Source organism: Thunnus maccoyii, chromosome 20 (genome assembly GCF_910596095.1).
Source record: "Thunnus maccoyii chromosome 20, fThuMac1.1, whole genome shotgun sequence".
In the NCBI taxonomy this organism is placed as follows: domain Eukaryota; kingdom Metazoa; phylum Chordata; class Actinopteri; order Scombriformes; family Scombridae; genus Thunnus; species Thunnus maccoyii.
In genome coordinates, this window is record NC_056552.1 from 19,077,008 (window position 1) to 19,097,574 (window position 20,567).

General features: G+C 40.9%; 2 protein-coding genes across 3 annotated transcripts; one reads left to right on the top strand and one right to left on the bottom strand.

Annotated features, from left to right (window-relative positions):
- Positions 1–261: 261 nt before the first annotated feature.
- tex2l (testis expressed 2, like) lies at positions 262–19,121 on the bottom strand. The gene is made up of 13 exons (XM_042398516.1): positions 19,041–19,121; positions 16,513–16,659; positions 11,043–12,471; positions 8,701–8,901; positions 7,637–7,967; positions 6,201–6,478; positions 5,674–5,823; positions 5,454–5,553; positions 4,107–4,239; positions 2,788–2,919; positions 2,253–2,462; positions 1,029–1,149; positions 262–947 (listed from the first exon to the last, which is right to left on the bottom strand). The coding sequence occupies exons 1-13, from the start codon at positions 19,046–19,048 to the stop codon at positions 792–794; spliced, it is 3,396 nt and encodes a 1,131-aa protein (XP_042254450.1). The 5' UTR covers positions 19,049–19,121; the 3' UTR covers positions 262–791.
- Positions 18,448–20,503, top strand: neurl2 (neuralized E3 ubiquitin protein ligase 2). 2 transcript variants are annotated; one of them, XM_042398517.1, is made up of 3 exons: positions 18,448–19,227; positions 19,300–20,112; positions 20,236–20,503. In XM_042398517.1, exons 2-3 carry the CDS (start codon positions 19,335–19,337, stop codon positions 20,349–20,351), a joined length of 894 nt encoding a protein of 297 aa, XP_042254451.1. In that variant the 5' UTR covers positions 18,448–19,227; positions 19,300–19,334; the 3' UTR covers positions 20,352–20,503. The 2 variants fall into 2 exon arrangements, with proteins under 2 accessions (XP_042254451.1, XP_042254452.1); XM_042398518.1 differs by having other exon boundaries at positions 18,448–20,112.
- Positions 20,504–20,567: the final 64 nt, after the last annotated feature.

Sequence of the window (20,567 nt, forward strand, 5' to 3'; positions counted from 1 at the left end):
TTACTATATGAATAAATCACTGAACATAAAAGAGAGATCCACAAAAGGGCTGCGCGTGAGTTAATTTAAGTACAGTGTGTGCAGGAACTGAAAAATATTCATGAACTTGTTATTTTTGCAGTCTTATATATGCAAGAGATTTGCAGTATGTATTTTCTATGTGCTGCCCCATCGGAGTTTTATATTTACTATGTGCACAGACATTTGAGAGAATAAAACAGATGTGAAATGTTTTTCCAGCTTTTATTTAATAATCTCCATCATCTGATATCCAAAGTAACATTGAGCTGTAAACATCAAAGCAGCAAATAAATACATACTGTATATAGATATACAGTATAATCTCATAGGGATCATTCACATGTAAACGTTTGCAAAAAGGTATCACTTGTAGAAGGTAGCAGACAGCATGTCACTCCGAATATACCACATAATTAAGTTCATCCTTTTAGATGGTAAAAACAAACATCAGACATACCCACCAGCTACCCAAACACCTACAACACAGCATGTCAGAAACTCCTAGTCCAGACATAAACACAAGGGTTAGTAAGTCTGCCTAAGAGCTACTGGAGTCCATGTAGGCAACTGTAACTTTATATTCTGTTTGGTGATTCTCATTTTGTTTTTGCCTTTTTTATGAATCCCAGCTGCAGGTTAAGTTTTAGTTACACACATTTCCTATAGACAGCGCTGCTCTGGAGACACAAACACTGTGAATATGCTGTATAGTGTGATTAATCCATTTTGCATTTTAGGTTATCTTTCCACTAACAGTAAACAGCGAGGCACTAGTCAGACTCTGCCTCAGAGATCTCAGGTGGGATCCTCTCAATGGACTCTGCGGAGGAGCTTCGGGACCGATGCTGGGATGCTTGAGGGCTGTCCACCCCAGAGTGCATCAGGGGTAGGTAGATGTCATCCATGTTTGGCAGCACAAACACTTTCTGGAGAAAGAAAACATGATTGTGATATTTCTTGTATTGCTGAGAGGAGGCAAGAAATAGTGGCTGTATTTTTTTTTTTACTTGGAACTCATCCTGCAGTTTCTTTTCGATCCATTCGGTCACATGACATAAAGTCACCTCCCTCTCTCCTAGTTTGGGACGCACGTGTAGATCCAGCTTGGGTGGCACACAGAAACTGTACCTACAGATGAAATACTAACATTTAGACCAAATGTATCACACAGATATTCAGACCTAATCATCCATGTTTCAGTCTCATTTTGTCTCAGTGCATGAAACACTCTCAGTACTCCACAAAAAATAATTGGTAGAATAAATAAATGTTCTTTTGGCAGGAGATGAGGTGTGAGAATGAGTCACATCACAGAGAATCACAAACACAACATGCTGCTTGTTTGTGTTTTTGAGTTAGCATTGTTTCTCAAGTTGCAGCACATTCATGGCATGAGGTATAACAGAAGGAAATAGATAATCCTTTAAGTTATATTCTGTACAGTCTGAATTAAGGAAGAAGCTAAAAATTCTCCATTTCGACACCCAAAGCCACTAAAAAAGCAACAAATCTGGAATTTGTACCATCTAATGTTGATTTGGGTTTTTAAAAATAGGCAAACAAGGAGCTATTAAACATAGAATAAGTATCTGACGGACAAATTCTTTCCAAAAAATTTCAATTGGCAATGACTTCTGTTTCACAATTACAACATTATCTTCAGAAACACATGTTCATTGCATTTAACAAAGACAGTGTAAAAAGAGGTATTATATCAAAAATGTACACAATCCTGCATAAATCAGACAACAGTTTGAATGTTTCAGAAAAATGAATTGGAAATGAATATTGTTGTAATGGAAATGCAGGAGGACACAGTCAAAATCAGACAAACAAAAAGCACAATTATTATGTTTTATATTATCTATTATTTTCATAATTTGCATAGTAGTAGGATTTAAAAAAAAAAAAAAAAAAAAGAGATTAAATGTAATTAAATTACATTTTTGGTGTTAAAATCTTTATTTTTATTTTTGGTGTATTAATTTGACTCTAAATCCAGCATTTTTATTCTTGGTATCCTATCAACTAATGTTATTACAAAGCCTAAGCACTTCTTAAATTTACCAGTTTTACATTTTTTAAAGGTCTTCTGTTTTTGTGCATGTGTGCGTTGGAAATACATCATCCATCTCATACTGAAAGATCAGCCCTGCCTCAACCTACTTTGGTAGACACGGTTTCAGCTGTATTATAGTATGTCCTTGGAAGCCGCTGCATTTTTTTCCTACCATATCCTGTCTGTTGGGGGGGGTGGGATGTTGACAACCAGCGTCCCTGACAGCTCTTGAACCTCTACAGTGAGCAGTAAGGGCGTGTTTGACATCTCCTCAAACTTCTTCTTAATGAACTCGTTCTCCGTCGCCTTCTGGAAATACTTGGATTTAGCGATTTTGTCCACAAATCTCAAAATCTTCCTTCCAGTCTTCCCACCCCCTGTGCTGTGAGAGAAGATTAGAGGAGAGGAGAGACAGTGTTTTGATCCTGCATTTGTGAGTAGAATTAGCATTCAGATGCTCAAAAAAGAAGTCCAAATCTAAGTAGAGATGAGAGTCTGAAATGAAAGTGGCAGCCATCTGGAGTGTAATGTCAGCACAGTTTATTTTGTTTGCACTAGAAAAATTAGCATGCACAAGACAGAAGGGTAGAAGTCACACTTTCTGCTGTTTTTTACGCAGCTGTTTTTTATTTATAGGTATTTTGACTTAATTCAAAATCTTACTTTGGCATCATATGAAATTCAATTCATACAGTATTAGCATTTACCCTTCAGTCGCTGGTGTGGATCCCTTCTCCCCCACCGGCCCCTGAGGCTCAGAGAGGAGCAGCTCTTCCTCATCAGATGAACCAGCACTGGAGGACTCCTCATCACTGTCTGCCAACACGCTGAGGATAGGCCTGCATGGTTGGATGCATTTTTGGCATTAAAAAGGTTCAATTTAACAATGCAGATTTGAACCCTAATTGACACCTCCATGGACTGATAGATATATTACATATGAGACAATCTGTGTCTCAGTGGCAGGAAAAAGGTTTACAAACACAGTTTTATGCATGGGTGTACAGCTTTTGGTGCACCACAAAGACAGCTAATATAACGCTTTGCCTGGACTTTAATCCCTACCAGTGGGGGTCTGTGACAGGCAGGCAGGTCTGTGCTAATCAATATGATGTGAGGCTCTGTTTTGTAGATCAGAGACTGTAGGGATTAAGAGAGATAGTGAAATGTGTAGGTGTGAATTTGTGTGTAAGACTATAAAAACGATAAAAAGGATAATACTACTATTTCTGCTTTCACTCCTGCCTCTAATACAGATATGAGCCTAATGTTACCTGTGTACCTAATGCTGTGTTTATGGTAATGAAGGAACATGTCACCAGTGCAATGTGTGTGACTAACTGATGTGTGCTAAATAGTTTTTGGACAACAGATAAATCTGGTGATTAGTGCTAACTATTTATTGAGCTTACTGAATTTACTGATTTCCAACTGAAGTCACATCTAGTCATCCCTCTTCAAAAATAATGTCAACATGGCTTTTAAAAGTTTTTTGGATTATTGGAATGAACAAATAAGGTCTTTGGAAAAATATCAGAAATGCTCCTTTTTGTCTCAGCCAGTTGTGGGGGTGTGTCAGAGGTTTGTTTGATTGACATTAGATTGTATTTATTTATTGGGACAGTGTACAGTTTTTAACATAAAAGATGCACTGCACTGGAGTTAGCTCAAAGCATTGTATAGCAGGATGCTATCAGGCTCAGTGTGACCATCTGCTCTGCCTATGGTAGAACGACACATTATTGCTTTATGCAAAATTTGATTTGCTGTATCAAAATAAGGACTCTAGCTATGGTATGGTATTTTATCGAAATAATGCAAAACTAGGGGGCACCATCATGTAATCACAGAATTTAAAATATAATGGTTTCAGATTTTTGTCTCAAAGGAGAGCACAGGACAAGTGATTTACAGAGCAGATATGTTTGCTGTAGTAGACAAAAAAGAATATTTAATTTCAGTCTGACTTTATTGATTTAGAAAAGAGATAAAAACATAAAAGTGGGTTGTTTGCATTGTTACTAACCGTGAGCTAGCAGTGTCAGTCATACAGTCCATGTCCTGGCTGCCTTCTTTGCCCAGTTTAGACAGGTTGAACTTGGTCTGTAGGGTCATCTGCAGGGCACCGGTGTAGACCAGCTGCAGACCTATCCACAGGCCTGCAGGGAGCAGCACAAAGAGGTCAGCACCAGACTACCCAAATTAAGACAAAGGTCATACACACAGCCTAATCTGGACACACACTGCTCAGTAGACAGATTAAACAGCTTTCACTGTGATTATTAAACCTTGATAATTCATAATAAATTACAACAGATTGTAAATCTCCCTTAGGGGCTGACGCTTGCGAACAGAGCAGGAAAAAACAGGACAAGCTGAAAACAGGATAATTTGTTGACGGGCAGTGTAACAGTAAAGTGGGTGGAGAGACATAAAAAATCATGAGGTCACACACATGCTGACACCGTAGCCTGTATGGAAGATGGAAGTTGAAAGATGTGTGTCATGTTTGCATTGGAGCCAGTTTGAAGCCCAGAGTTGCTGCTGACAGTCAGTACCTTCTTTTCCATTTAGAGCCTGTCACACTCTGTCTCGCTACCTCGGGCCACAGCTAATGCTAACTTACTGGGAACACTGAGCAGACTTGTACTAACATTAGCTAACTAACATGGCAGGTATCAAATAACATTAAACTTACTGAAATATTGCAACAATATTCCGACTCATTGTGAGTCTCGGAACCAGGGAACAGTCCATCACAGCTGTCAATCAATGCCTACATGACAGACATCAAAGCTTTTATTCATCTTTATATCTTATTAACAGAGAAATAATTTCCTAAATGACCACTAGCACACTTACTGGAGGGCCTGAATTTAGAGATTGAGACCATAATGACTTGTTGAAAAAATGTATTGACTTAATATTTCATGAGAAAAGTTGACGCTTTATGAATGTGATTCTATTGGAGCAAGGGATTTTTTGGAGCCAGCAACTAGTGACCATTAGTGGTACTGCGCTTTAAGGGACTTCCGCATTGGCTTTAATTCTAAGCAGTGGTTGTTGCCGCTTGGCTGACACACTTATACTCCCCTCGTCATTAGGAGTGTTGGCTGCCAGATTGCCTGATTTTAACACACACACACACACACACAAGCCAATATGCTCTAAATGTTGAAGGTCGTGGCGTAATGGCTCCCCAGCTCTGCAAGATTACAACAGGATAACAACGTCTGATCTAATGCTCTGCCGTGCTCAGCTGTAATCACACAAGTGACAGGTCATCTTCTCACTCATCTCTTGATACTGTGTGTGTGTCAGTACCTGTGGATGCGTTTGCATATTGGTGTGTCCATGATGTGTCTGTGCTCACCTCTGTGGTTAACCTCTGGTCTGGAGGTAGTGGTGATTTGCGGCATAGAGCAGCCCATATCCAACTCCGTCAGAGTCAGCTCATTCATAAAGTAAGGCAGCTGTAAAGGGTATACCATATCAGAAATAGTCTTAAAATTATATAAAGTGTAACACATTAAAAGTTAACTTTTTCTGTGAATTTAAATTGCCACGGTAACTTTCACTGAAACTGCTCGCACTCTGATTTTGCTGAGCTTCTTCTGGATCTTGTGGGAAACGGCATCGGCCCAGTACTTCTCTCGGAGGAAGTCCCAGAAGATTCGACCGATTACAGCGTTAGCCCACACAGTCTGGCTCTTCCCAAGGTACTCTGCTTCATCACAGGTACACTATAGAAAAGACACCCGAGTCAGGGCTGAGCAAGGACAGCAAAACAGCAGGATTGGAACAATTTTGAGCTACAGATAGAAGAAGAAGAGTAGAACTAGAAGTAGATTTCACATGAACAACTTGAATCAGTTTGACATTTCATTCAGTATCCTCTCAAGTATATTCTCTAGTATATTTTGGCTAATTCCAGGAGACTTTTTTGACCCATTTTAGTAAAATTGTTTGTAACTAATTCCATTTTATACCTACTGGTTATTGCTATTTCACTGTGTCAGTCTTTACTCTCAGTACATGATATGTTACTGTCCAGCTCTGGAATGTTCCTTCAGCTTCACTTGATTTTCTTCACTTAATTTTATTGGCGAGCATGACTTACATTTCCTTTGATGGTGGGGCTTGTCTCTGTGCTGCTGGCTCCAGGGCTGGGGAGTGGGGTCAGTTCCTCGGCGGCCAGGAGACGAGCCATGTAGCCGGGGTAGTCTAGCAGTGAAAGGCCCCTGGTGCTACCGGTGGTCTGATTGACATGAGCTGCAGGGATTGAGGGGATTGGAGGTGTGGAGGGTGCATCGTCATCACTGCTTCCTACCCTACTGGAGCCTCTGCTGCTTGGGACATTGCCTTGGCCACTAACGCTCTGCGCCAGTGCTGGGTCACCTGGGGGAAAACAGGCAACCTTTACCTACTTGGTTAAGATAATGTTCATGGCAGGAAGGTTTTGGACATCATTGCCTTTTGTTTACAACAATCATTCACAGAAAATGTAACTACCATGGTTTTTAAAAGCAAGAAAGAATGCAAAGAAATTCTTGAGGATGCAATGTAAAAAATATTTGAATAGAAATGTAATTACAACCACTTTAAGGAATTTTGAGAAATGCACTTATTCACTTTCCTGCTGAGAGTTAGATGAGAAGATACCACTCTCATGTCTGTACAGTAAATATGAAGCAAATATAAAGTAAATATTTCAATGAACAGTAAGCAACCAGTTAGCTTAGCTTAGCATAAAAACTGGAAACAAGGCTACACAGCTAGCCTTGTTCTGTCCAAAGGTAACAAATCCACCAACCAGCACCTCGGAAGCTCACTAATTAACATACTGTGTCTTGTTTGTTTATTCTGCACAAAAACATGGGATTATGTGTGGAACTATTTCTTGACCAGGTGCAGTGACTTCCTGGAGTCTCAGCTAGTTACCTGATGACAAGACTCCAGGAAGTCACTGTGCCTGGCCAGGAAATATTGTAAGAATCTGCTACTTTTGGACAGAGCCAGACTAGCTGGTTCCCCCTGTTTCTTGTCTTTATGCGATGCTAAACTAACTTGCTGCTGGCTCCAGCTCCAAACCTTATTAATCTTTTCATTTAATTCTTGAAAAGCTATAAAGAATGTTTCCTGTAAACATCTACTATTCCTTTAAATCCCTAAACCAATGCTTTTTCTCCTTCATATTTTACCAGCAGGTAGCAAGAGTGCAATACAACTGTTTTGTAAGTATGACATATGACATGATATGATTTGTATTAGAAAATAAAAAGCTAATGAGTAATATATTTGCTCTTTCAACCCCATTATTTTCTCCAAAATACAGTAAACACAAAGCTGGTGCTTCTAACAGATTTTTTTCCTGATGCCTTTGCCCTGTCTAGTCACCAAACAACTATGAGATCTGTGTGTTCCCTTGAAAGGGATTGGCATTGAAATGAAAAGAATTGGAGCATGTAATCCATAATCCACACATATACAGCATTTGTATAGATGCCTTATCTGAAGGCCTTCTCTTCACTAATGCATTATTTACGTTTCTCATACCCGATCTGGACACACATCTGCCAGGCCTCTGTTTGTCTGTCTCTTTTTCTCTCTCTGTGGCTGTGGATGCAAACAGGAAGTGGCGAAACCACTCCTCCTTCTCTCTCCCTGTGCGTCCGAAGAGGTAAAGAGTGGTGGGAGGGTCATTGACAGGTTTAGAAGAACTTTGTCTTGGATTTGCTGGTTCTGCCCCTGGTTCCACTTCCTGACTATCCTCCGATATTCCTCCATCCTCCTCCTGGGGGTTAGTTTCCCCGGCCAGTTGGATGCAGATGGGATATTTTGGGTTCCACAGTCTCTTCCGAGCCAACACAGATGGCAGCAGGAGAACCTTTGGGAGCAGTCGCAGAGAGATAACTGTTAAATGGGCAGTACAGTCACACATCCCATTTATGAACTATTAATTAATGCTGAAGAGAGTAACCTACTTTTGAAGTTGATTTTACTTTTTCTTACAAACTGACCTTTATTTCAAATAGGCTTTTTTCCACATTTGTCTACTTTCTCTCAGACATTACAAGCTATTTCAGACATTGTACTAAATGTAAATGTCACTCTAGCGTCAATGCATTAATCTTATGCATTCAGATTTACATCCATGCTAACGGCACAGCTCTAGGGATAGCAATGTCAGGTCGGTCGACCATTTTGATCCAGACTGAAATATCTCAACATCTATTGGATGGACTGTCGTGGTCATGGTCCCCAGATGTATCCTACTGACTTTGATGATCCCCTGAAGGAAATGTCTCAACAACTTTTGGATGGATTACTATATTCATGTCCCCCTCAGAAACTTAGGTGATCCACTGACTTTTCATCTAACGCCATCATGAGGTACGATACTTTGTCCAATACTTTAGTATATGACCAAATAGCTACAAAATTAAAGACATTCCCATCAGCCTGAACTGTACTTTGTGCCGTGTTTAGTGCTAATTAGTAAATGTTAGCATGCTGATATAACATCAAGTTTTTACTTAGCTTTGTATATCCCATTATAAATCAAACATTCTCAGATACAGTACAAATATCCCCTACATACATTTAGGCTGTAATCATACTTTGCTCTTTGCAAGCTGAAAGGAACGTGACTTGACGAAGGTTGCCTCATGAATTCTCTCGTCGTACGTGGCCCTGCGGTTGATGTTTGTACGTGGGTAGTCCAGGCGGAGACAGGAGCCCTCCAGGGAGGCAAACACGGAATGAGTCAGCGCTGGATGGTAGGTTTCTGGGTCGTAATCATGCATCTCATTCATCCAGCCCTGGAAAGGCAGTAGGTAAGTGTTAATTTAAATTAACACTATGCCAGTGCTTTTTCAAGTGAGTAATAAACGCTTGATCTTGAAATGTTCCAATCTTGAAAATCATGCTACTGTGTTTGCAATCAGCATAAAAGTGGATTTCTTGTGTGTCTAGTGGGTTTCTTCAATAACAGAGCTGGTAGTTCTAGGGAGGTTGCTCCAAACTATCAAACATATTAAATTCACCTCTGTGGATAACTGATTTTTAACATGAACAGTTTCAGACAATCCATGTAAACTGAACTCAGAACAAATCAACCCCTCAGCTTCATACACACTATACACTCAACTTTACTGTATTGGCCAAGAAATTAAATTGGAATAATACATCATTTTGGGAAATAGTTCCATCATGTAATGTATATAACGTGTTAATTAGTGATCTCTAGAGGTACTGGTAGGTGGATTTCATTACCTTTGGACAGAGACAGGCTAGGTTTCCCTCTGTTTTCAGTCTTTATGCTAAGCTAAGCTAATCATGCTTAGTGGCATGCTTAAAATACAAACATGAGAGTAGTATCAATATTCTCAGCCTACTCTTGTTTTCTCGCAAGAAAGCAAATTTCCTAAAATATCAAACTATTCCTTATGTAAGATCAATGCAACCCAAAAATTCAGATGCTTTAACACGACTCAGTAATTCTGAAAGAAAAAAAGCACAATAAGTGTTGATTTTCTGGCTTTAAAATGAAGTTGAAAAATTAAGTTTGGGGATAAAACTTTACTCAGTCTGAAATACTGAAAAATGTTCATTAGGACACCTGTGTGTGTGTGCTGAATGCTGTCGTACGATCCCTGTTAAAAGCCTGATTGTCCTTCGTAATGCTCCAACTAACTAGTGAACAATGTGTTATACATACAAATTAGATTTGAATTTCATTAATACAAGTGTCAGCCTCTGCCCTCATCTTAGAAGTGTGCCCATTATCAAACCCCATAACTGTTTTCATTCTGTCATCTGATCACCAGACGACCTCTAAAAACACCTCAGGCTTCAGACTGACACCAAACTGCTAATGACCAAACTAATGGGAATTATCTCAACACAGAGAAAGTAAACCCCCTCTTCCAGCCATCACCATTCTCCAGCCCCCACCTGCCTCACGCTCTGACAAATTATAGCTTCTTCCTGCACGTATCTGCCACTAATTGCCTCTGGAACTGACTGGAACTGTCTAGGTGGTAGCTGTCCTATCCAGTTGCCCTGTGTCAAGCTCAGCCAGGAGAAGAACAGTAATTATCAGTGCAGCTCCAGCAGTTTTTATTATTGAAGACTTTAATTGCATTCTTGCAACCTTATGCATGCCACTTTCAGAGGCTTTAATCTGTGGGAACAAGGAAGTCAGCAGAGGTGCTGAAGTGATTCTTTGACTTAATGCTTTTTTACAACAAATGAACAGATGAAAACTAATTATATGGACTCTTTTACTGAGGAGCTTTTAAACATCTTTGATAGTTTCACTAAGTAGGTTTTCTAATGAGTTTTTGCACTTGCGCTTTTTTGGAAAGGCTGCTACTCATAGTAGCCTCAAATTATGTTATTGTGGCACGGCCAGAAAGGTATTGAATTTCAATTTGTTTTGAACCTTTTTTCACTGAAAAGGCAATTTCTGGAAAAGTTCTCTTGTACCACTCTCAAGAGAATGACTGAATTGGAGAAATATTGGTTGGTTAAACGTATTTATATTCAAATGTTGCTATTTTCCAGATCCTAACCTGACCATTTTGTGATGACCATTGAAGTGTGTTAATAAGCTAAACTAACGGACTGCTGGCTATAACTTTATATTTAAAGGACAGACATGAGAGTGGTATCGATCTTCTCATCTATAATAACACTCCACCAGAATGCAAATAAGCACATTTTCCCAAAATGTCAAGCTATTCCTTTGGGTTGGGTGGAACAAAGGAATTAAATTCACAGTCTGATGATTCTTTACATCACCTATAAGAGTACTTTCAGTGTTCTTCAAGAGAGATATTTGGATGTTAACAAATGTGTGCATATTGCAGTGAGAGAGAAGTGGCTGAAAATATGGTAATAAGACGATGAGATAACTCACAACAATGCGAATTATCTCCTCAATGACTCATCTGTTTACCTTGAGGGTGTCAGGCTCAGTGCAGACAATGCTGCCTATCAGAATCTCCTCTCCCAATAGAGTCTGTCCTGGTCTGCATGAAGGAGCTGAATAGTGAGACCTGGAGGAACCCATCCTAATGAGCAAGAGTCCTAGCAAGAAGCCCAGTGCCAATCCTAGAGCCAGGCCACAGAAATATGGACTGAGAGGTAGGATGAAGTATCCATAGGAAAGCACTGCCACACAGAATAAACTCATGCGTGGCAGAGGATGAGGGGGTTGAGGAAGATGAGAGGTCCTAAGTAGGGGTGCTGCAGGGACTCTCCTCGTCTGCCTGTGAGTCTCGCTTGCAAATACTTGCATCATGTCGCCATCTGTGCATATTTCCAGCTCCTCATCCTTGTGATGTTTGCTGTGATGCACAGGGCAGGTACTATGGTGGCTTCCCCCAGGGTGCCTCACTGAAGGCCAATCAAAAACAGGCAAAATATCATTGTCTGTTCGCCTAGTGCTCCACATGGGAGACTCTGAAACCCCCGTATCTGTGCTACTTTCTCGCCCCAAACCTCTGGAGCTGACCTGGTGTGCCCCCTGGGTCTTACACTGGTGTTTGGGGCTGCCTGTGCTGTCCTCTCTCATGATCTTATTGAACATGCTGCTCAGTGGCTCATGCATGGCCTCAGAGAGCTTCCTCCTGGTGTCCTCTAGTTCCATTTTGAAGAAGCCCCCTTTGAGACCCTCTGCACTAGGGGAGAGTGTGCTAGGAGAGGGGGGTGCAGTACGAGAGTCCCCATTGCTGCGGGTTTTAGATTGTGTCAGCTGTTTCCAAAGGTGGAGGTTGAGGCGAGAGTCAGATTTTGACTGCGACACCTCAGGCTCTGAACGGGAGATCTCCGTGGAGATGGACTTCACGAGGCTGAGAAGGGGCTTAGGTCTGAGAGTGGAGCCTTCTTTCAGCTCCAGCTCTGTGGACAGGGACTTGACCAGGCTAGCCAGGGGCCGGTGGGTGGGCGAGGAAGGGCCTGGGGAGAGGAAACTGGGGCCCATGGCGGAGCAGTTCCCAAGGGAGTCAGGGGACGAGGGAGAAAGAGGGACGTGAAAAGCTTGGGACTGCAACCCTCTGTCATCCTCAACGGAGAGCTGCCTCTCCTTGGAAAGAGAGATAGAGGGGTAGTCCTCATCATGATCAAGGGAGAAGATAAGCTCACTCTCATCCAGGCTGTCCCACTCTCCCTCTGTCCCAGTCAGCTGGATCACTATCCCTCGTGGGAGATGCCTCATTGTCCCAAGCGAGGTGGCACCTACTGGGGATATGTCACGAGCTGGGCTGTGGGTACCCTGGAGAGGTCTGCCAACTCCTCTTCCTTTATCCTCGCTTCCTTTTCCCCCATTTTTTCCATTTTCTGCCATTTTTGACTTTACATGGCACAGCCAAGGCACGTAAGAGTCACTGGAAGGGAATAAATAAAGAACATGGTCAGCTACATTATTAAACCTTGGAGGCAGAACAAATAAAAGCAGTCAGGGAATGAGCCATGGAGAGAGAGGAAGGGCATCTTTTCTATGCTTGTGCCTCATTGTCACAAAAACTGCTTACATGGTGCCAATTACGCATTAATGTGTGCATGTCATGTTAAGCTCTGAAGAGTGGTGGAAATTTACATGAATCTGTGTATTGGACTAGCGAATCTGAATCGGAGCCAAGTAAGCACCTCTCCCATAGCTGTCGCTCCATATACTGAATGAGTTTTAGAGGCATGCAAAAATAGACAAGACAGTCTTTCTAGCCCAAATGTTGCACAAACTAGGGCAGCTCAGGCTTGGATCTAATGTTTTTTTTAAGGCCGATTGGATATGTACATATAATCCATTGAATCTAAGTAGAGGGACTAGTTACAGCTGAAGTAAATGTGCAGGCATTCCATATAAAATGAGGAGATATTTTTGGTGTTTTTCAGTGTCACAACCCTCCCTCTGGTGTCTTCACAAGTTGCTTAAAGAGTTCCCCTGGGATGAATAGTGAGGTGGGTTCAAAGATGCTGCCTGTCATTCTCCCATTTGTGCACCAGCAGCATGCATGTTTTCACATAACAGATTACAGACCACCACATACTCTGACTTGACAAAAGAATACTAGCAAAACCCAACATGATGTGTTATTAAGCTGTCATTTTATGGGAGAACACAACGGTTCTGCATCAAACGACACAAGCTGGGAAGCAGCACAAAGGCCTAGTGGGGACCCTTTTATTTGCTGTCTCTCTGAGTCAAGTGCCCTGCTCTTTATGCAAGTTAAACCCTACCTCTGACTGGTCTGATTTATGTAACTGCATTACAGTACAGCGCTGTGTGGCACAATTTCAACCAATTCCACAGCAGCTGGTGGATTCTGATTAATCTGCTCTAACCCAAAATGGACGGTGGGGAGATAAACCTCACAGTCACACATGCAGGCAGGCGGCATTAAACCTTCCTTTTCACGGGGTTTGAAGAGGGACCAGAAGCTGGAGGGTGCCAGAAAATACACACACAAGCATGCACTCACACGCACATTAGACTGGCTAAACTACTGTTGGGCTTACAATGTTTTGTCCAAGCTAATTGTAGAGCACTAACAGGAAAGTCTGGTGTTGTCATATTATGATGTTAGATGGGAACTGCTGTATATGGACTCCAGATGCTGCTGTATTTTTTTTATACTAAATCCAGATATTTTTACTATATGTCACTGCACCAACAAATTAGCATTTTTCTCAGTCATTGCAACTGGGTATAAAAAACGTATTTTCACCAAATCAACATGTTATTTTTTTTGGTCGTCAGTGGTACATTAACTACTGTGGACAGTGCTTGAAACTAAAACCTGTTGGTTTACAGTATCAAAAAATAGTACCCCATTTAAGTCTTTATGTCATAAACAAGTCATTTAGCTCCACTTCATTCATAGGAGTTTATGTATGATTTGTGTGAATTAGTGTTATGGCTCTATAGATGGCAATGTTGGTCTGTCAGTCCACCACTTTGGTCTAGACTGAAACTACTATGGGATGCATTGCCAAGAAATTTTGTACAGGCATTCATGGTCCGTAGACGATGAATCCTATAGACTTTAATGATCCCATGACCTTTCCTCTATTACCACAATGAGGCTGGCATTTTTGGTTTTGAGTGAAATGTCGCAACAACTTCTGGATGGATTGGCATTTAATTTGGTACAGATATCCATGGTGCCAAGAAGATGAATCTTATTGACTTCGATGATCCCCCGAGCTTTCCTCTGGTAACACCATGAGGTTAACATTTGTGGTTTTGAGTGAAATGTCACAGCAACCATTGGATGAATTGCCATGAAATTTTGCACTCACTTTCATGTTCCCCACAGGATCAAATATTACCACTTTGGTGATCCTCTGACATCTGTGCCACAAGCAGGTCAAATTTTTTCTGTCCTTTGGGTTTTTGGTTTAACTGTGTTGTTGGACATATTCAGCTGTGACAACCCCAGAGGCTACAGAAAGCTGAGTAAAACTATGTGGTTTTAACAAGGACAAGCAAAGGAAGACAAGAACAGAAGGATGTTTTGGATGCCTTTGGTCAATAAATACATGCAAGTACTGTATATACTGTATATTTATCAATATCTGCATTGATTCATTGATTTAAGGACCTTGAGGATCAGTCACCTTTTTGATCTTCTAATTTGGGTCCCTAACCAGCAGCATGTAATGCTAAATGATAATCCTTGTAAAACAATTATAAGAGAGCTGTTAACTGTTCCACGAGGATGAGTGTGAAATACAGAGATCATGTGATGACTGTAGCACGAAACACAGCACACATCTGCTCTCAGTGTGGTGTTCGATCAGTCCTTTATGTTCTCAATCAGCAAAAGTATCAACCTAACAGCACGTCTGTGACTCAATGTGTGTGTGTGTAGGGGTTTGTGTGTGTTTGTCTGCCACCCTCTGATCAGACATGGACAGTAACAATCTCAGATTAACATTAATGCAGGGTTTAACTGTGAAATCTGACAAATCACACAGCAGGATTACGGGCTAAACCAACATTTGGTGGGGTGTACTTGCTCGTCTCCGTGACACAGTGTTGATTGAAGTTAGTAACTTTGCAATCCCTCGGAGCCCCTTTGCTACGAGTGATCTTATTCTTCTGTCAGATACAGATGGGTGACAAATTAAAGACAAAACCTAAATGAATGAGTGCAGAACCATAAGGAGTGCAGATGCTTTCATACAGGGTACAAGAGGTCACTGAATGGTTTGATGAGTCTGAAAATAGATTTCAACCCAACTTGCGGGGGACCCTCCACGTTCATCATCAAATCACCAAAGGGATCTAATATGTTTTGGAAGAATTGTGTTCATTCCTCCAGTAGAGTTTCAGACTTGGGAGAGTCTATGCCAAGATGTATTGAAGTTCATAAGAGGCTTGTGGTGGCACAAAGCCCTACAAAGACACTTGATGTTGTTTTTTCCTGTAATTATCCTGTAAACTGTAGGGGAAGTAAACAAAGAAAATCTAAATCCGTTAGTGTGATTCTCATGATATGAAATGATGAAACTCAGTACTCCAAATCCAGACTGTCATCTATATATAATCACTTAAAATCAAAACATACACTGTTTAGGATTGTCAGAATACAATAAAATAAAAAGTGCTTACTAAAAGTACAGATTTTTTGAAGCAGTTGATTCAGTTTTATGTGAAAACGACCTCAGATCAGCTGCAACACTGAAGAAAAATTAGTTTCAATTGTTACAATCATTTTTTAAGCAAAACATGCCAAATATTTGCTGCTTAGCTTTTAGCTTAAAATTTGATAATCTGCTGCTTTTCTTTGTTATTTATGATGATAAACTGAGTATATTTGAATTTTGGACAGTTGGTTGAATAAAGCAAGTAACCTAAATATGACACTTTGGGCTCCAGAAAATTCTGATGGGAAGTTTTCATTACTTTCTGACATTTTATAGACAAATTATTAACTTATTAATCGGAAATAACCGACATGGATAATAATGAACGTAAAGGTCTGATGGGCTGAACAGTTAATGTCCTACTGACAAATCTAATAAGAACCAGTTTCTGCTGTCACAACTATCCAAAAGCAATTGAGGTCTTTATATATATGTATATATATATATATATATATATATATATATAAAATTCAAATGCACAAAATACAGCAAGTGGCCCCCAACTTGAGCAGTGGATATATAAAATTCAGGTTACAAAATTTGGTATAACACCTCCACTCAGAGCTGCACTCCTCCTCTTTGTGGACAACTCACATCCACAAGACAAGTGTGACATGCAGACATGACAGCAGGAGTGGAAGTTGAAGTGAATGCTGTTGAAAATGTTGCAGACCACTTTCAGATAAGATTACAAATGTCTGCAGTGCTGATGATGTCCTGTGAGAAGAAACAAGCAAGCATAGGCACATAAACGGAGATGAGTGTTGTTCACTTACCCGTAAAATGATGCTGTGCATGGAAATGTGACTAAACCTGCTGCTCGGTGTTGTCTTCTGATCCCTCTCCATTTGTGAGCGCAAGGACCGTGGAGTGAGGAGGAGTCTGAACGCTGTCTCTCTCTCCCTTTCCCCCTCTCTCTCTCTCTGTCACGCAGACACACACACACACACACCTCCTCTTAACCCAACTGCCTGCATCCAGATGTGTCATGCGCTGCCGAGAATCACAGCTCACCAAACTGATTATAAAAAGCATGGCCGCGCTGCATGATAATCCAGATTAAGAGTCTAGCAGCCCCAACAGACGCACACACACAAACTCACCCACACCACACAAATATGCAGAGGGTAAACGCTTTCTAATTGTACAAAACACGGTGATGGCTAAAGTTCAATCTGGAGGTTAAATAGTATTGTTTTCTATTCTGCTGCACTCACTTCAAGTGCAGCATCATTTTGAGACCATAATGGTACCGGTGATTAGATAAAACTGGTGCAAATATGTCACTTTTTCCAAACTGTCTTTATTAATGTGTCCGATGGCAAGGAGAAGAATCTTGAAATATTCTCATGACAACAAAGAAAGAAAGAAGAGGATGAAAGAATGATATTCTCCTCTTCTCCCTTTCCCTCCCTCCATCTTGGCCTATATAAAACACACTGGAAGCCCTAGAAATGACAACATGAAGAACGGGGCAGAGTGGTGTGCAGGCTGCAACTGGGGTGAGAGACAATAACCCCCATCCATCACTGACTGGAGGAGGTGTTCTTAAACATTAAGGCTGGCTGCATGACTGACTGTCAATACTCACTCAAGACTCAGTACAAGGATGCATGTACAGTTCAGTTTCCCTTTTCCTCTGGCACCCTCTCTTATCTCTTATTTTATTATCTGTTGTCTTTGTATTATAGTATTTAGTAGATTTATCTTCATGTCTATACTTTTTTTAAACAAAGCATTGTTTTTGCAGCTTTATGCTGTTTATCCTATGATTTATTGCACTTCATTCTTCTGGAAACCTTGTGTTTCTACATTAAAGAGTGCTATATGTAGTTTTTGTTATTGTGTCATGCATACAACCGTGGCCAGCCTGCATGGGTTTACAAGACACTATAAAGTCATACAAGTCATATCTAGATTCAAAATGCTATGTATACATTTCCAAACAATACTACCAAAGATTTTCAGACCTTTATGTCTACATTAAAAGATTTTTTTGAAAAAGTCACACAATATATTAGATCTACTGTAGATTGGAAATGTGATATACTGGGTGCAAAATGACGTATTAAAGACCATACATGATGCACAGCTTTTTCAAATGCAGTCCAACTGATCCTATAGAGATTTCCAGGTTGAGAACCACAAAAGTAGAAGAAACTGTTGCTCTGGCTGTATTATGTAATGACTACATGTGTGAGAAGCAGTTCTTTTACTTCATATAATATAAGGCAAGGCAAGTTTATCTGTATAGCAGATTTCAACAAGACAATTCAAAGTGCTTTACATAGAGCATAAAAGGCATCAAGACAGAATATAAAAGTAACACAAGGCAATATAAAAATGACATTTTTTACATATTTAAATACAATTAAAAGGTGTTAAATTGGAAATGAAAAGAAACTAAAATAGAATAAGACAGATAAAACAGGAGAATAAAAGTTACAGTACAGTGTAAGATATTAATCCTCAAATTTGTTTTAATAAAAGGCAAACAGAAAAGTCTTCAGCTGTGATTTAAAAGAACTGAGAGTTGCAGCAGACCTGCAGTTTTCTGGAAGTTTATTCCAGATATATGGAGCATAAGAAGGTGTATTATTTATAGTGCACTGGTATGTTTATTAAAGCCTTGATCATGATCAAGGATCTCTGTATCCGGACTGGAGAGGAAATCATTTCTTATGACAAATAACTTCATATTAGACCTGTTATGTAACAAATGACAGCTATACCAGCCATGATATAGCTGTATAATTAATATAACTTGCTGAAAAAATAATACCTGATGAAGGCCATTCAGACTGAAATGATATGAACTAAACCAGCAGCAAGTGAAAAAGTGTGCATGACTCTTTACTTTTACTCATATACAATGAATATAAAAAGTATCTAATGAGAGTGTTTTTTTTACCTTATTAAATATAATTACACTTCATGATGTAATTCGGTTATCATAATAAATCTCAGCAGACTTCTCTATCTTGCCATATTAGTATAATTGCTGCTTTACATAAGAATGGAATCCACATATTATTTGCATGGACTATATTTAGAGTGCAGCTATGAAAGGCCTGCTGTTTAACATATCTCCCTGGCATATGGTATTATGATAATTACGCAGCTATTACTTCAGTGCACGGGTTTGTGAAATTAAATGAGCGCTGTGGCCCAGGGGGCTTGATTGCTCCCACTAACCCCACTTCAATATCCCCTGCATGTCTGGTGTGTGTGAACGTGAGTGACTGCGGGCATGTGAATGTTGGCCATCCCCCCTCAGTGCGCGCGCACACACACACATACATACCTTGCCATCTGTTGACATATGCAGCTGTTCAAAAATAGCCCTCTACCAGAAGCTTCCCTGAGTAGCCAACAGATAGGACGAGCAAGGCTCCTATCCTGGGTCTGTGCAAGTTGTGTCTCTATAGTGACCACATTTTGGCCGCCAACAATCAGAAACCACTGCGAGACAATCTGATTGGAGAGTTTCGGTAAGTCTGTCCCTTTTTGTTATGTTTTTTGTTTGGGAATTTCTTCTTGATAGTCACTTTTCTCTGCACTAGAGTGACTGCTTCAGCTGGTGGAAACGTAACTTCAAATGGAGTGCTTTTCTGACCATTTCATGGAGTTCCACCCCATCCATGGAAGAAACGTGCAGCTGGAACACTCAGGAACTCAGGCAACTCGGGTGGAGAGCTTTGCTCATGGAGTGTGTTTCAGCAAATACTCCTTGAAGCCAGGGGAGATTTTTCTCATAGAGATCGAGGACAAGGAGCTGGGCTGGTGTGGCCACCTCCGGGTCGGCCTGACCGCCAGGGACCCCAGGAGCTTAGAGGTGGTGCCCGAGTATTCCATCCCGGACCTGACAGACCTGGGCGACAGTTGGATCTTCGCAATCACTCGCAACCACAACAAGGTCATAGAGGAGGTGGACGCAGGAGCAGGTGGCCAAGAGGCTGGAGAAGGAGCACTTGCTGGGGGTCGGAGGCTCGGGCGGGGGGAGGTGGAAGATGGAGACGTAGGAGGAGGAGGCAACAACACCAAACCAATGACTTTCTTCACTGACTCTCACTTGTACATTGACAATGTTCGGATCCCCAGAGACAAGCTGGTGGGCCGCAGTCGGCCCGGACGCTTCAGCCACATTCTGGATGACTTGTATAAGACAAACACACTACCTCCCACAGCCAGACGCAGCCGCATAGGAGTACTGTATGTGCCTAAAGGGCAAGACCTGGCTGACATGCACATTGTTATCAATGGTGAGGACATGGGAGCTTCTGCAAAGGGGATCCCCACCATCCAGCCTCTGTATGCTGTGGTGGACGTGTTTGCTGCCACTAAGTGTGTCAGAATTGTCCAGGTGGAGTATGGATGTAAGTGTCAAAGTGCATGCAGCTATACAAGACACTTTTTGTACATTATTTCCTCATGATTTCTCTCCACTGGCTTCTGCTAATCCACAGTCTTTTTGTCTTCGTCTTTCTCTGTTGCTTCAGTCTCGTCGTTGCAGACATTGTGCAGAAAGGTCATCCAGAAACACATTGTCCACAGGATGGCCATTGACTGGCTGGCGCTGCCAGAGGCACTTAAGCACTACTGCAAGTACGAGTGAAGAATATAGACCTGCAATGGACAGAAACATCATCATTGAACTTTCCTACCAAGACGAGGATATTTATTTTCATAAAGGAAACCTATGTTTGATTGAAAGTGTTAACATTTGACAAAATTCTTGATATCTGCCATGCACTGATAAAACTGGTATAACTTATTAATTTAAATGACAATTGCTATCTAAAATAAATTCATAGTATTTGTAAGGTGTCTG

Bases quoted from the DNA above. Each gene is read 5' to 3' on its own strand.
- tex2l (XM_042398516.1), bottom strand. The intron at 12,472-16,512 runs GTAAGTGAACAA...ATTCCCTTCCAG, and splicing joins TGCACAGCATCATTTTACGG to TGACTCTTACGTGCCTTGGC. The intron at 2,920-4,106 runs GTTAGTAACAAT...CCAACCATGCAG, and splicing joins ACTGACACTGCTAGCTCACG to GCCTATCCTCAGCGTGTTGG.
- neurl2 (XM_042398518.1), top strand. From the start codon at position 19,335: ATGGAGTGCTTTTCTGACCATTTCATGGAGTTCCACCCCATCCATGGA. The intron at 20,113-20,235 runs GTAAGTGTCAAA...CTGTTGCTTCAG, and splicing joins TGTCCAGGTGGAGTATGGAT to TCTCGTCGTTGCAGACATTG.